Here is a 16,911-nt window from a genome sequence, read left to right as displayed (position 1 = left end):
ACATGCCGTGGAGCAACTAGGCCCGTGAGCCACAACTACTGAGCCTGCGCGTCTGGAGCCTGTGCTCCGCAACAAGAGAGGCCACGACAGTGAGAGGCCTGTGCACCGTGATGAAGAGTGGCCCCCACTTGCGACAAGTAGAGAAGGCTCTTTCACAGAAACGAAGACTCAACACAGCAAAAATAAATAAATAAATGAATAAAATTAAAAAAAATAAATGTCAATACCCATCTCTCAACTGATAGGACAAGTAGACAGAAAATCTGTAAAGATATAAAGAACTTGACCATCACTATCAACTCACTTGACCTAATTGACATTTACAGAACATTCCACTCAACAGCAACTTAATACACATTCTTTTCAAGTGCACATGGAACATTTTCTAAGATAGAACATATTGGGCCATAAAAATAATCTTGATAAATTTAAAAAGAATCAGATCATACAAAATATATTCCCTGGCCACAGTGGTATTAAATTATATATCAATAATAGAAAGATATACAGAAAATCCCCAAATATTTAGAACGTAAATAATACAATTCTAAGTAATTCATGGATAAAAGAAGAAATCAAAGGGGAAATTAAAATTTTTGAACTGAATGAAGATAGGAACACAACATAATCAAATCTGTGGGACGTATCTAAAGCAGTATGGAAAGGGAAATTTACAGCTCTACCAGCCTATTAGTAGAAAAGAAAAAAGCCTCGAGTGAAAGATATAAGCTTCCACTTTACAAAATTAGGGGAAGAGTGAAAATTAAACCCCAAGTAAGTAAAAGAAAGGAAATAATAAAGATCAAGTAGAAATCGATGAAATAGAAAACTGAAAATTAATAGAGAAAAATCAATGAGATCAACAGCTAGTTCTCTGAGAAGGTAGGTAAAATAGATAAATCTGGCCAGACTGATCAGAAAAACAAGAAAAAAAATACAAATGACTAATATCAGTAATGAGAGAGGTGACATCACTACAGATTCTAAAGATATTAAAAGGATAATAGAAAAATATTATAAACAGCTTTATGCCAATAAATTTGACAATTTAGATGAATGTAAAAATCCCATGAAAGTACCAAAATGTCAAACTCACTCAAGAAGAAATAGATAATCTGAATCACCCTATAACTATTAAAGAAATTGAATTGAAGTATAAAAGATTCCCACAAAGAAAACACAAGGTGTAAATGGCTTTACTGGTTATTTCTACTAAATACTTTAAAAAGAAACAACACCAATTTTATACAAACTCTTCCAGAAAATTGAAGCACAGGGAATACTTCCCAAGTCATTATATAAAGCCAGTGTTGCTCTGACACCGGAATAAGACAAAGAAATTACAAGAAAACTACATATCAATATCCAGTATGAATAGTTGCAAAAAATCCTTAACAAAATTTTAGCAAATCAAATCCAACACTGTATAAAAAGGATAATACATCATGACCAAAAATGCAAGATGGACTTAACATATGAAACATTGAAAACATTTTAAAAGATTAAAAAAAGAAAAAACAAAAAGAAGGAAAACACATGGTCATCTCAATATCTATCAAAAAACATTTGACAAAAATTCAATATCAAATTCTGATTAAAAAAAAACTTTCAATAAATTTGGAACAGAAGGGAACTTCTTCAACCTGATAAAGGGCATCTACAAAAAACTATGGATAACATCATATTCAAAGATTGATTCTCCTAAGATGAGGAAAAGGCAAGGATGTATGTTCTTACCACTTTTACTTAACATTATTCTGGAGGTTCAAGCAAGTGCAATAAGGAAAAAAAAAATGGTATGCAGATTAGAAAAGAAGAAGTAAAATTGTCTTTATTTAGAAAGGACATAATCATCTTTATAGAAAATTCAATGGAATATTTTTTTTAAGTTACTAGAACTAATAACTGAGTTTAGCAAGTTTTCAAGATACGAGATCAATACGCAAAAATCAATTATATTTCTACATATATTTATATTTCTACATATATTTATATTTCTACATATATATTTCTAGCTGTATTAGTTTCCTAGAGCTGCCCATAACAAAGTATCACAAACTGGGATGGTTTAAAACAGCAGAAATGTATTCTCTCACAGTTCTGGAGGCTAAGGATCTGATATCAAGGTGTTGACAGGGCCATGTTCCCTCTGAAGGATCTAGGAGAGTATCCTTCCTTGCCTTTTTTAGCTTCTGTTGTTTTCTGGCAAGCCATGGGTTCCTTGGCTTGTAAATGCATCCCTTCAATCTCTACCTCTGCTGTCACACAGCCATCTGTTCCCTGTGGATTTTTACATCATCTTCCCTCTCTGCATGTCTGTGTCCAAATTTCCCTCTTCTTATAAAGACATCAATCATATTGGATTAAGGCCCCACCCTACTTAAGTATGACCTCATCTTAACTCTAATTACATCTGCTAAGACTCTATTTCCAAATCAGTTGACATTCATAGGTACTGGAGGTTAGAATTTTAACATATCTCTTGCAGTGGCGGGGGGGACACAATTTAACCCATAACATTAGCAATGAGCACTCAAAAAATTAAATTAAAAAATACCATTTACAGCATCAGAAATATAAAATATTTAAGGTAAGTGTGACAAACTATGTGCACTAAGGGACTTCCCTGGCAGTCCAGTGGTTAGGACTCTGTGCTTCCAATGCAGGGGGCGTGGGTTTGATCCCTGGTGCGGGGAACTAAGATCCCACATGCTGGGTGGAGCGGCCAGAAAAAAAAATATATGTGCACTGAAAACTACAAAACATTGCTCAGATGAATTAAAGATGACCTAAATAAATGGGAAGGTATACATTGTTCATGGATTGGAAGACTCAATATTGATAAAATTTCAATTCTACCAAAAGTGATCTAAAGATTCAATGCAATCCCAAACAAAATCACAGAAATCTTTTCTTTTTTATCTGATTCTAAACATTAGATGGAAATGTAAAATACCTAGAACAGCCAAAACAACTTTGAAAAAGGAGAATAAAATTGAAAGATGTATATTATATAAATTCAAGATTTATTATAAAGCTACAGTAATCAAGACAATGTAACATATGCATAAAAAAAAGATAAGTAGATCAATGGAACAGAATAGGGAGTTCATAAATAGATCCACATACATATGGTCAACTGATTGTTGACAAATGTGCAAAGGCAGTACAGTAGAGAAGAGATAGTCTTTTTAATATAGAACAGTTGGATATCTACATGCCCAGGAAAAGAATGTCAATCCACACCTTGCATCATACACAAAAATTAATTCAAAATTGATCACAAAACTAAATGTAAAACATAAAACTTCCAGAAGAAAACATAAGAGAAAGTCTTTGTGACCTTTGGTTAGAAAAAAGTCTCTTAGATGTGACATTAAAAGCATGATCCATAAAAGACATAAAATGATAAATTGGACTTTACCAAAATTAAGAACTTGTGCTTTCAAAAGACACTTCTAAGAGGTGAAAAGACAAGTCACAGACTGGGGGGAAGTATTTTCAAATCACGTACTTGATAAAGAACTTGTATCCAGATTATATAAAGAACTCTCAAAACTAAAAAAAAAAGAAAAGAAAGTAATATATAAAAATATTGCAAAGGAAAAAATAAAATTGCTCTTTTAATTTAAAAAAAGATGGATTGTTCAATAAATGGTATTGGTATAATTAGGTAACCATTGGGAGAAAGCAAAGTTGGATTCCTACCTCATTTCTTATATCTAATGAAATGCAGATAGATCAAAGGGCCAAAGATAAACAGCAACAACACCAAAACAATAATAATAATATAACTACTAGAAGAAAGCAGTGGAGTTTCTTTTTTTATCTTCTGATCTTGGAGCAGGGAAGGCCAAGCCCCAAAATACAGAATCCAGAGAAGAAAAAAACTATAAATTTGACTAAATAAAAATGTCTGCATGGCAAAAGAGTTAGTATCCATAATCCTATAGATTTTACAATCCTATAATCCTAGAGATACTGCAATCAATTAGAAAATTCCCAACAATCAAACAAAACAATGAAAGAATACTTATGACTTTACATCTACCTGAACAGCAAAATTTATAAGTTGGATAATATCAGGTGCTAGTGAGGTGGTAGGAAATAGAGATCATCACAAGCTGCCGTGTGCAAAGATGAGTTGATATGTTTTGTAGCACAATTTAGAAGTATCTCATAAAATTGAATATGTGTATAGTCTCTAATCCAGTTCCATTCCTAGGCGTGTATGACAAAAATGACCCTGCAGGGACTTCCCTGGTGGTGCGATGGTTGAGAATCTGCCTGCCAATGCAGGTGACCTGGGTTCGAGCACCGGTCCGGGAGGATCCCACATGCTGTGGAGCAACTAGGCCTGTGCGCCACAACTGCTGAGCCTGCGCTCTAGAGCCTGTGAGCCACAACTACTGAGCCCGCATGCCACAACTACTGTAGCCCGCGCCCCTGGAGCCCCTGCTCCACAACGGGGTGGGGGGCCACTGCAGTGAGAAGCCCGTGCACCGCAACAAAAAGGGTCTCCCTCTCGCCGCAACTGGAGAAAGTCAGTGCTCAGAAACAAAGACCAAACGCAGCCAAAAATAAATAAATAAATTTATAAAAAATAATAATAATAAATGTTAAAAAAAAAAATGACCCTGCAAAGGATAAATGAATTGACTTATTCAAGGATATCCATTGCAGAAAAAAACTGGGGGAGAAAAATCATATATAATAAATACATGGTATTGATAGAATGCACATATGGTATATGCAGTTAAAAAAAGAACTAGTCAAAAAAAAAAAAAAAGAACTAGTTCACCATATATTGTGTTTTAAATTCCATCTCATAAGAAAAGCAGAATAGAATTTTAAAACACAATGCTCAGTAGGAAGAAAAAAGAAAAGGAAAAGGAAAAGAAACAGACTGAGATGTACATCACAATATTGTCCTGAAATATAAAAACATGTAAAATAATGTAATGTACAGATCACGGATACATACGAGTCAATAAAAGGATGAAAGGGAGATTCAAACACATGCACTAAATAAATGAGTAGATTCCTATTGGAGGAGTGGCAAGGAAAATAGGGTCAAGGATGGGAAGAGGAAGCAACAAAAAGGGAGGCATGGACGAATTATTTACCGTGCAACAAACTGAGGAATTAACTTGATTATAGCAGTTGAACAAAAGAAGAACAAAAACATTTTTGTTTTCCTTAAACTCAATTGTATTTTTTAAAAGAAAAAATATTGCATAAAATTTTTTTAAATAAACAGTTTTTTTCACTCGAGAACCAGAGAAGCTCATGAGGAGACCACCTGAGACTAGATTAAAGGAGTGCAGGTCCTGTGTGCACCCTGATCCTTATCAGCAACCCCACTCTTGAACTATTGCCATAAAACTCCTCACCAAATCCCCCCAGGTTGGGGCACACAGTTTTTCAGGGCACGAGCCTGCTGTGTCCCCCTTTGCCTGGCAAAGCAATAAAGCTGTTCTTTTCTACTTCACCCAAAAATTTAAAAAAATAAATAAACAGTTTTTTTCAATAGGCCAATGATATGAACAGGCAATTCACAGAATGAATACAAATAAGCATATGAAATTATCTAATAAACATATGAAATTATTATCATCAACCTCAAATAGGGAAAATTCAAATTAAAGAAAAATTTGATATTTCTTTTGCCCGTAAAGTTGGAAAAAATAAAAAAGAATGATAATATCCATTGCTATGAAGGGTGTGAAGAAATGTAGACTCTCATGTATGGTTGGAAATAGTGGAGGTCGATAAAGACTTTTTGGAGGGCACTTTGGAAGAATCTATCAAAATTTTAAATGTTCATTCTCTTGAATCCAGCGGTTCCATTTCTAAGAATCTACCCTCCGAAAATGCTCACATTTGAGTGAGTAAATATATACATAAGTGCACAGATGTATGCATAGAATGATATACACTGCAGCATTATTAATAACAAAAGATTGGAATTAACCTAAATGTCCATCAGCAGGAGGATGTTATATGAATTATCATACATATGTCCTATGCAGAGGTTTAAAAAGTGAAGTTAGTCTGTATGTACAGATAAAGAAGATTTTTATAGTGTGTTGTTTAAAAAAAAGTAACAGTACATATTAAGTTAAAGTCTAATAATAAATGTACAATATAATTTTAAATGCATGCACCTATGTATTTATATACATTTGTAATGTAAAGTTTGGAAAGATGGTTCAGACCAAATGGTTAATACAGATTTCTTTGGGGGAAGGTTATGTAATTCATACCTACACAGTTGGTACATCTACTTTTAACTCTATGTACGTATGTTAGTATTATTTGAATTTGTTACAATAGGCATATATTACTTAGGTAATTTTTTTTAACTTGCCTTTTTAATTTTTTTAAATTTATTTTTGGCCGCGTTGGGTCTTCGTTGCTGCGCGCAGGCTTTCTCTAGTTGCAGCGAGTGGGAGCTACTCTTTGTTGAGGTGCACGGGCTTCTCATTGTGGGGGCTTCTCTTGTTGCGGAGCACAGGCTCTAGGCACTCAGACTTCAGTACTTGTGGCTCGCAGGCTCTAGAGCGCAGGCTCAGTAGTTGTGGTGCACGGGCTTAGTTGCTCTGCGGCAAGTAGGATCTTCCCAGACCAGGGACAGAACCCATGTCCCCTGCATTGGCAGGTGGATTCTTAACCACTGCGCCACCAGGGAAGTCCAGTAATTTTTTAAACGCTTTTTAAAAATGAGTAATCCTATGGCTTCCAGTGGAGTGAAAAGATAAGACACAGCTTCCAGAGGAAAATAACATATGAGAACCCCGTCTGAAATGTCAAATGGACTGGAATAGATGAATACGTATTCTCAAGGTGAATGGTAACAGGTAGATGTTGGGACAATACAGAAAACTGAAGTGGAAGATAATAAAAGCCATAATTTGTCTTAATATAACCACCAATTATTGAGCTTTGTTATGCACTAGCATGGGGCTAAGGGCTTAATATGTTATCTCTAATAAGGAAACAGATGTTTGAAGATTTCAAGTAACCCACCCAAAGCACACCAAAACCCATGTGATAGTAGGTAAATGATCTCAGTACCATTCAATGTGGGGAGGGCAATCATAGAGATGTGCATGGAAAGCTAAGGGGGAGCAGGAAGGCTATAGGAGGGTTTCCTGGAAGACGGGACATCTCTGTTGTCTTGAAGCATGAGTAGGACCTACATAGGTGAAGTAGAAGCAAAGGAACAGAAGTTAGGAACAATGTGGAACGTACCAGAGAGCTCGTTACAATGTTAGAGGACAAAGTGTGAAGGATGGAATAGCAGTCGGGGTGGAAAGACTTGCAGGAGCTGCACCATGAAGGGAATTTCGTGCCATGTTGAAGAATTTGGATTTTATTCAAGAAATAATGGGGAGCCATTAAAAGGATTTGAGTCTAGAACTGTCGTGATTAGATTGGCACTGGGGGTAGGTCACTCTGATGGCAGTCTGGAGGGTGGATTTAAGGAGAGGGGGCCAAGAGGCAGGGAGACAGCTCGGCAACTGCGCTAGTCCAGGCAAAGGAAAGCAGGGGTGGTACTGGTGGAAATAAAGAAACGGTTCCAAGTCTCGTTTAGAAGGCAAAATGGATGGATGTTGATGACGGATTGGAGGTGGGAGCCAGGGCAATTGAATGCTGATGGTGCCATTTCGTCATCTGAGGAGCAACAAGGGAGAAGTCGGGATGAGGGGAGGAGAGAATAAAGAGGCCAGTTTGGGGATGTGGAGTTGGAGATTTCTGCGACACGTCCTAGCAAAGAGGTCCAACTCTTTAGTCACAAACCCAGAGAGCCAACTTCCTTCTGGACACTCCATGGGAAGACTCCTCAATAGCTCTTGTTCAGTGTGTCCTTAGTATGTCACCACTGCTGCCACCATCCCCACCACAATCCCTCACAGTTTCTCCTCCTATCTGGTCTATTTTGGAAGGCAGCGCCGCTGTTCATCCAGGCTTCCCAGACAGAAACCTGGGAGTTCTCTTCTAGCCTCCCACATTTAATAAATCGCCAAGTTCTGTTGAATCCACATTTAAACAGCTTTTCCTAAATCTGTCCTCTCCTCTCCATTCCCTCTGCCACTGCTTAAACAGACTCTCTTTTTCTCTCAGCTGACCTTGCAATAGCCTTCTAAAACTGTTCCCTGCACAGATCTTACCCTTGCTCATCCGTCTTCAGAACCGTCCTTAAAGTGACATTTCTAGAATGTAAATCTGACGGCATTTATCCACCCTACTCAACAACATTTATTGGTTTCCCATCGTTATGTGGTGAAGGACAAGCTCCCTAGGATAACACATAAGGCCTCTCCTGCCTGGCCCCTGCTTACCTCTCCCGCCGTTCTCCATCACTCTCCTGTCCCACCAGCCCCTTGTATTTTATGTCCTAACAATACCAAACTGGTTATGGTGTGCACTTGCTCACAAAGCCTCCTCAGGCCTCCATGCCTTCGTACCTACAGTGCGTTCTACCTGGAATATCGCTGTCTCGGGTAGAGTTCCCTGGGAAAGAGAGTCTTACACTCTGAGGTGTATGCCGGAGGATGCTTTCAGGAGACAATACCTGCGAGGTGTGAGAGAGGCTGTATTAAGCAGAAAGCTAAACTGAAATGCAACGGGATTGCAGTAGAGGCCTCTGGCAATCCCAGGGGAATCTCAAGCTGGGACAGCCCTTCATGGTTGTCCCTGGAATGGGGCTGTGTAGCCCCGTGCACCAAGCAGCCCTTGCATGTACACTGCCTAGGGAGGGAGTGCAGCCTTAAGCAAGGCAGCTTTCCTCCTCCAAAGGCAATTCCTGGAGAGAGACTCCTCGGCTGTGAGTCAACACTCCTGCATCTGGGGAGGTGAACGCCCTGTCCAGTGAAGGAGGAAATTTGCAAAGGGGGTTCCTGACAGCACACCGCAGAATTTTCTGCAAGCACCTTCACAGACCTGGCAAATCCCTTTCAGTCTCTGAAGCCCAGCTCAGGGTTTACCTGCTCCCTCCTTCCCCAGCACTCCCTCTGAGTTCATACTGACTTCTGATCCTTGCATATGCTTTTCACCCTCAGGAAACGGATGTGTTTCCATGTCTGTCTCCCCAGTAGATACTGAGGAGAGCCTGGGCCTGTATTTCAGAACCTAGAACAGTGTCAGGCACACGTTGGCTAGTTAATAAATGTATGGTGCACTGAATAAAATGGGAATGACTGGTGAAGGAGACAGCTGCAAGGTTGTAAAAGGAGAAGGCTGGAGTTTAAATGCCAGTAAGGACAGCAGAGAGGTGGATGGCAAAGGGGTGCTGATCTCAGGGCTCTCCCTCGCCTCTCACTTCACTCGGGAAGCAGGTTAAACCCAAGAGTCCCAGGTTAAAGCGGAACAGGGCTCTGCTCTTGGAATGATCAAAGCAGGGCAGAAGCCAGCAAAAGTCTGTCACTTGTAAATAACCATGTGGCTGATGGAGCTGGAAGGCAGAGGTAAAACCTAGAAGGAAGGATGTCATGGTCTATATGGGAAGAGAATCTTAAGAAAGAGTAGATATATGTATAACTGATTCACTTTGCTGTATACCTGAAACAAACACAACATTGTAAAAATCAACTATACTCCAATAAAAAGTAAAAAACAAAAAACCTAGAGGGAAGGAGAGGAAGTTAAACAGCTTCAGGTCTCTGTGCTATACCTGAAAGTTGTCACTCAGATTCCAACATGAAAAAGGGAACAAAAACAAGCACACTGATGTAGGCGCATACAGAGACCACAGAAGCAGGCAAGCACCCTCAGAGTAGAACACACACACACACACACACACACACACACACACACCCTGAATGGAATGGACACAGGAAAAAATCAATCCGAAAATTATAAACCATTAATATATGTAAATGAAACACTATTTATCCCTAGACAGCAATCAACCCTCATCCACCTTCCGGAAACCTCTGACAAGAAGAGAACTTTGGATTGCAGGTCCCACCACATCTCCTTCACCCTTTGTCCCCAGTCTAGCACCATCTTCTCATTTCCCATTTCTTAGCAGCTCCCAGCCAGAGAGGGGGAAGAGTGAGAACATCTCTAATCACGGACAGCAGGGGGCAGTGCTCCATAAGCAATAATCAGACCTGGCTTAGAGAAACTTGCTTAAGGGAGGGAACGGGGGAAGAGGAGGAGCAATAGGTCCGCCCAGCACAGCGTTCTGATCGTATTCCCCCACCCAGGTCTCCCTCTTTTTCTGTTTCTTCAGCACCCACCGCGCTTTTCCTCAGCTGCCGTGTCTCCATCCTCAGTTTAGCAAATTTCGGGGTTTGGCTCTACCCAACTCTCCAGAGAAGCCTGAGCTAAGGGACCCACAGCCTCTTGTCCCCTCCCACTCTATCTTGGTTTCCAAGGTGACCAGGACTCCTAAGTTTTTGGTTGGACTCCTGACTGACGCTCAGGAGCCCACATGAGGGGCTTGATTCTAAGGCCACCTCTTGAAGGATGCATGCATCCTCACTGGCACCAGTGGCACAACTGGTGTGGTGGAACAAGGGCTGGATATCAGGCCCCTTCACTGCCCTGGCCTGGCACATTGTACAGTGCACAGACTGTGCAACAGTACAGGTTGGCCCTTGTACTTGCTGCCCCTGAAGTACCCTAAGTGAGAACTAATCATGCTAAGCACTGCCACAATGATCTCGTTTAACCTTCATAACACGCCTTTGAGGCAGGTCTTATTATCTTCCCCTTTTTGCAGATGAGGAAGTTGAGGCCCAGGGAGGCATGTGCTTTGCTCATTATGGCACAAAGCGCAAAAGGTAAGTATGGAGCTGGGACACATGTCCTCCGGCTTCCAGGTATGAGCTTTCTCTCTCCTCTAGCACAATGTTGCTGCTTCTGCTGCAGCCACCACACTGCCTCCCTTCTCCCCAACTCCCTCTCTGCTCTCTTCCTTCTTCTCTCTGGCGAACTAGCATTTGAGGACTAACCTTCCTGTTAGCTTCTTTCTTCTGTCCCCAATCCTTACCCAGCTGGATTTCAAGAGCTTAGGAAAGGACATAAAAAAGCAAGAAAGAGTCAGAAAGATGAAGGAAGGGGGTGGACTAAGGGGCCTTCCAGAAAGAGGAAGAAGAGAAGGCAAAGAAGTCGGGCACTGCACTGGGAAGGAAGGAAGGTGGGTGAAATGAGGGAGAGGAGCCCTGTGCCCAGACTGGAAAGGGGCACAGGCAGGGCCTCCATTGTGTGGGCACAAAGGGGCCATATGCCTGGCAGCCTACACAGTGTGTGTGTGTGTGTGTGTGTGTGTGTGTGTGTGTGGAAGGAGAGGAGAGGGAGGAGTGGCTAAGAAGTCCCCCCCATTCCCTCAAACCCCTGGGGCCCTGCTCTCTGCTCTGTCACTGGGGGTGGGATTTTCTGAGAAAAAGGTCAGAGGGGAGCAATTATGACAGACAGCATGGGAGGGTCAAGGCCAGCGGTAACTGGGGATGGAAGAGGGCATGGAAGGCTGGAAGGGGCATGATGGGGAGGGGCTAGAAGAGGGAGGGGTGAGGTGCCAGAGCCCCACTCGCCAGGTGCTCCCCAACCGCCCCTCCCCCACCCCACTGGCCCACTTGCTGGGGTTTGGTGGTTGTGAAATGAGGGCCCCCACATTCATCCTCTTCTAACCTTCCGTTCCTCCCTCCTCCCTGAGTGCTAGACCCGGAGCGCTCTCTTTTACCCTCATCCAGGGACTTCTATCTCCCTGACAGTCTCCTCTCCCAGGGCCTGGTCCCCTGCTCCCTTCCCCCTCCACTCCCCACCTCCTTCTCCCATCCTGTGGAGCAGAACGGCAGCCGAGGCCAATTGATTATCTGAAGAAATTCGGAGCTAGCAGTAGAACAGCTGCAGCCGCCCCCTCTCACCATCCCCAGGCCCTAAGGGATCCCTGAGGGGAGGGGCCCAGTAACCCCTTCTGCTTTCCAGCGGGGCAAAGTGATGAGAGGGAGGCAGGGCGCTCAGCGGACTGAGGCTGCTGTGCAGTGGAAGGCGCAAAGCACTTGGGGCCAGGTAACCCCAGTCCGCCATCATGGGTGAGCCCCATCACCTTTGTGGACAGCATTTCACCTGCCTTTCAAACAAAAGTGTTGGATTCAGCAATTTCTGTGCTCCCTTCCCACCCTGGCCCCTTGTAGTCCTCAGATTCTCCGTGGTCTCTGTTCAGTCCTCCCTCTTGCCAGGTTCTGGGCAGAGTACATGTCATCTAAATCAGATGGGGAAGGGAAGATGTCAACCTCTTCCCGTATGGGAGTTCTTCCCTAAGTCTAACTCAAACCCCTCTTGCTGCTGATGTCATTCTTTGCCCATCAGAGATGAAAACAGCACCCTTCAGAGACTGAAGGACATCTCAGCATCTTCCTCCCAGTGTTGGCATTCAGCCTTCTCAGAAGGCCTTCAGCCTTCTAAAGTTTGGATAGGATCTTCAAGTTCACCTAGCCAGGATTTCATCCGGCAGGAATGGCTCCCTGGCAGCTCTGCCTACAGTGTTTTCTTCAGCCTATTTGGACTCCTCCTCCTTGAGGCAGGCGCTTCCACTGCTGGACAGCTCCAGATGTTGCAACGCTTTTTGGAGTTAAAAATCTGTTTCCTATCACTTCCACCTACTGGTCTTTGTTCTGCCTCCTGGGACCACATAGAATGTCTGTTTTTGTTTTTTCTTTCAATATTTGAAGATGGGTATCATATTGTCCCTAAATCTATTCTGGTAAAGACACATATCCTCAGTGTTTCAACTATTCCTTCTGTGAAGTTGTTTCCAGACCTTTTGTCTTCTTGGCCGCACAACTCTGAATACTCTCTAGTTTATCAAAGTTCCTGTTAAAATAGGGAGTCCATAGAGCGTCACCTGTCAGGCTGGCTCATTTCAGAGAAGCAGAGGGGCATTGGCAGTATAGGACAAAAAGAACCTGGGTTTGAACCTTCTCTCTGCCCTTAACTAAATGTGTGACCTCGGGCAAGGTCCTTCTCCTCTCTGGGCTCTAGTTTCCTCATCTATAAATTGATTTTAGAGTCCCTTCCAGGATTCCTTTGATATTCCTTCAGCACTACTTTTTATCCCTTTCCCTATTCTTCTCTTAGTACCATGTCCTCCACTGTGTTCTCTCGAGTATCTGAAAGTTGGGGAACACAAAATGGGCCAAGAACCATGATTGCAAGGAATTTTGATCCAGCTCAGAGACAATAATGGGGAAGGCCATGTTTCATAGCCATGGCATGAAATGTTTCATAACCCAGCAACGTGGACCCACAGACGCATGTTTAACTTGGGTTCCACTGGGGCACTCAGCTCCTTCCCTGATCCATAGAGACCAGGAGCAGAAGCACAACATCAGAGGGGTCAGAAAGTTTCACTCAGTGGGTGCCAAGATGGAAGTACATGGTACGTTAGGTGGAGAGGCCTGGGACCTGTTACACCCTCCCCTGCACCTCTTTACTCTGTGACCCCTTCTCTCTTTTTTCATTTGCTCACCATAGTGAGCTCTCGTGATCCCATCAGGAGAGCCTTCAAAGCTTGGGACCCTCAATGCCCACTCTATCATAACCTGCAGTCCAGCTTCCCAACCCAATTGAATAATCCACAGCTGTACCTGGTGCTAGAACGAGGTCACTTTAATTCTTCTTTTTGTATGAAATCAGAACTGCAACAGGAGGAAATCACACACAGGACACAGGACACAGACCTTTAGGGCCCACTGTTGGGGGTCTTAGGAAGAAGTGAGGGTCATGGGAGAGGGCTGGAGAGAGAAAAGGAGCAGGCAGGACTGGGGTGGGATTGTCTGGGGATGGAGGGAGCTGAAGAAGGATCCAGGAGCCCTGGAAGTGGGGGAGGGGCGCCATCCCAGAGGACTAGGGTGTCAGGACAGATGGATCCCAGGAAGGGATATGGGTGTGGTGAGCAAAAGGGATCCCCACACACACCTGGAGTTACAGAAGGAGCAAGAAAGGGAAGGGAATAACTAGGGAGGAAGCAAGAGAGACCTGGCTAGGACAGCCAGGAGCTCCCTCACTCGACCCCAAAGTGCACGACTCGGCAATAAATAGTAATATTTATAAATAAATACGTAAATAAATAGATGAATAAATAAATAAATACGTAAATAAATAATATCCTTGTAGAGCTAGGAGTTTGGTGCGAGGGAGGTGGAAGCATGGGAAGTGCGGTGAGCTCATCTCTTCTACGCAGGTCCTCAGGCCCTTCATTCTGCCACGGACCCTGGGCTACTGAGCAGGGGGCGCTCAGCAACGTGGGGGTAGCGCAGAGAGCCACGAGGTGGGATGGGGTAGGGGGTTATCTTCCCTTGCTAATAAAGGCAGCTTAAGGAAGCAGAAAAAATATAATAAACAGGTCCTAGGGTCGGGAGAGCTGAGCTTTCCCAGAGGGCAACAACAGGGCATCCCCCCTGCATCCGAGGGAGGAATCAGTGTGGGTTTTGCACATCTTTGTGGTGGACTGGGATGGAGGAAGCAGACATGAGATTTGGCCCACTCACTGCCTGGGCCTTTTGCAGATGCTCTGGGCTGATTTGGGGGACATCACCCCCTACCCCAAGATCTAGGTTCCCTTTCTCTAGCTGCACACAAAGAAGAAGAAAATTGGGATGGTTGGGGTGGGAGGAGATAGGGAGGGGGCCAAATAGCTCAGAGAGGGCAAGGCACTCACTACCAAGTAAGATCCGAGGTCTGTATATGCTAAGCCTCAGGAACAAGATAGAAAACAGGAAGAGTTTTTCCATAATCCCCAGCTACTGAGATTCCCCTCACAGGAGTTACCTCACCATGCCCCTGCCTCCCAAGGGCTAGACTGAGATGTCTAAGAAAAAGCCCACACCCTCTAACCCCAGCCTTCCCCTTTCCTGTTCCCATGCTGCCCCTCTACCATGGGCAGGAGAAGCTGCAACAGGGTGCAAACAGGATGGGAGACAGAGTCGGGGTCTGGGGAAGGGGGTGTGTCTCTGAAAATTTGGATGTAGGAGTAGAAGAGGCAGCAGCCCATGAGCAAGCCAAGGGGAGATTCCAAGACTGTATACCCACCACCCAAGCAAAAACATTTCTAACCGGCTGGGTCCCAAACACAAACTGTAGAAGGTACCCACGAGAAGAGCCCTCCGGCTGCCTAGGTGAGTAAAAGGAAGTCTCCTTCGACCAATCGACCAACCGGTGGGCACTCTGCCTGAGCCCAGGGCCAGTGGGTACATGCTATGCCAAGGTACAGGGACTCAGGGAGGAGAGGCCGTTCTAAGCAGTGAGCGGTGAGGAGGGACCCCAGCGAAGCCCCGGGGAGAGGAGTGAATCCAGGGCGGGAGGCAGGCAGTGTTCAGACGTCCAGCACGTGGTTCAGGTAGGAGATGTAGCAGATGGCCAGGCGCAGGATCTCAATCTTGGAAAGCTTCTTGTCGGGGGGCAGCGTGGGCAGCAGCTTGCGCAGCTCGGCGAAGGCCAGGTTGAAGGCTTCCACGCGAATTCGCTCCCGCGTGGCGTGGGCCGTGCGGTACTTGGCTGTGGCGCGCCGCCGGCGCCGCCGCTCCTCACGGCTCAGGTGCTGCAGGTCTTTCCGGCCCGGCTCTCCTGGCTCCAGGACGCGAGCCTGGCCCCCTCCCGGCCCCCCCGGCCCCGCCGCGTCAGGGCCCGCCCCGCCCCCACAGTCGCTGAAGCCTGACTCGGTCTCAGAGTGGGTGGGAGGCAGGTCCAGCTCCATGGTGTCTGAGTTGAGCATCATGATGGATGCCCCTCGCCCTGTGAGATCAGGATCCCCTCCCCACCCCTCCCTCTGGGAGCCTGAAAGCTGGTTGCGGGAGGGGCAGGAAGGGCCTGGGGTGGTGGGGTCTGCCACTGAGCTCAAGGAAGTGAGAGCCACTTCAGGGTTCCATGGTCAGCGTTCTGGTCGGGAGCCTGGAAGAGAGAAGGGGAAATTGGTAAGGGCAGAGGGAGGAAGGAGGGGACAGTTCAGAGATGGGGAGGGGTGAGGAAGGTTTAAGATGGGCTGGGAGAGGGGGAGGTACTGTAAGCTTGGGGAAAGAACAGCAGAAACATGGGGAGGGGTGGAGGCAGTGAGGCAGGAGAGACAGGCAGGAGGCCATGGTGTCAAGGAGTAAGAGGAAAGATGGAGAGAAGGGAAGAGATCCAGAAAGTCGGCAACTCGAAAGGAGAAGAAGCAATGAGAAGGACAGGGTCAGGATAAAACTGAGCAAGAGGATTAAAGACCTAAGTGTAAGACTTAAAACTGCAGCTCCTAAAGAAAACACAGGGGGAAAACTTCATGACATTGGACTTGGCAATGATTTCTTAGATGTCATACCAGAAGCAGAGGCAACAAAGGCAAACATAGACAAATGGGACTACATCAAACCTACAAACTTTTGTGCGTCAAAGGACACAATTAACAGAATGAAAAGGCAATGGGAGAAGTTATTTGCAATTCATATAGATGTAAGGGGTTAATATCCAGAATATTATAAAGGACTCCCACAGCTCAACTTCAAAAAACTAAATAACTAGATTAAAAACTGGACAAAGAGCTTGAAGACATTTCTCCAAAGATGATATATAAATGACCAGCAAACACATGAAAAGATGCTCAACATCACTAATCATCAGAGAATTGCAAATCGAAATCACAATGAGATATATATGACCTCATACCCATTAGGATGGTTACTATCAAAAAAAAAAAAAAAAAAAAAACACCCAGAAAATAACAGGTGTTGGCAAGGGTGGAGAGAAATTGGAACCCTTTGCCCTGTTGGTGAGATTGTAAAATGGTGCAACTGCTATGGAAACAGTATGCAGGTTCCTTTAAAAATTAAAAATAGAATTACCATATGATCTAGCAATCCCACTTCCGTGTTTATGTCTAAGGAAATTGAAATTGGGATCTTGAAGATATATCTGCACCCCCATGTT

The 16,911-nt window shown here is 44.1% G+C and overlaps 1 protein-coding gene across 1 annotated transcript; it reads right to left on the bottom strand.

Annotated features, from left to right (window-relative positions):
* Nucleotides 1–15,255: 15,255 nt before the first annotated feature.
* NHLH1 (nescient helix-loop-helix 1) lies at nt 15,256–15,748 on the bottom strand. The gene has a single exon (XM_079930824.1). The coding sequence runs from the start codon at nt 15,725–15,727 to the stop codon at nt 15,326–15,328; it is 402 nt and encodes a 133-aa protein (XP_079786950.1). The 5' UTR covers nt 15,728–15,748; the 3' UTR covers nt 15,256–15,325.
* Between the last annotated feature and the right edge of the window lie 1,163 nt (nt 15,749–16,911).

Source organism: Stenella coeruleoalba, assembly GCF_951394435.1.
Source record: "Stenella coeruleoalba genome assembly, chromosome: 1".
Taxonomy (NCBI): domain Eukaryota; kingdom Metazoa; phylum Chordata; class Mammalia; order Artiodactyla; family Delphinidae; genus Stenella; species Stenella coeruleoalba.
The sequence above is the reverse complement of the archived record's forward strand: the minus strand, read 5'-3'. Positions and strand labels throughout refer to the sequence as shown.

Excerpts from the sequence above, each read along its gene's own strand:
- NHLH1 (XM_079930824.1), bottom strand. The coding sequence starts at position 15,727 with ATGATGCTCAACTCAGACACCATGGAGCTGGACCTGCCTCCCACCCAC.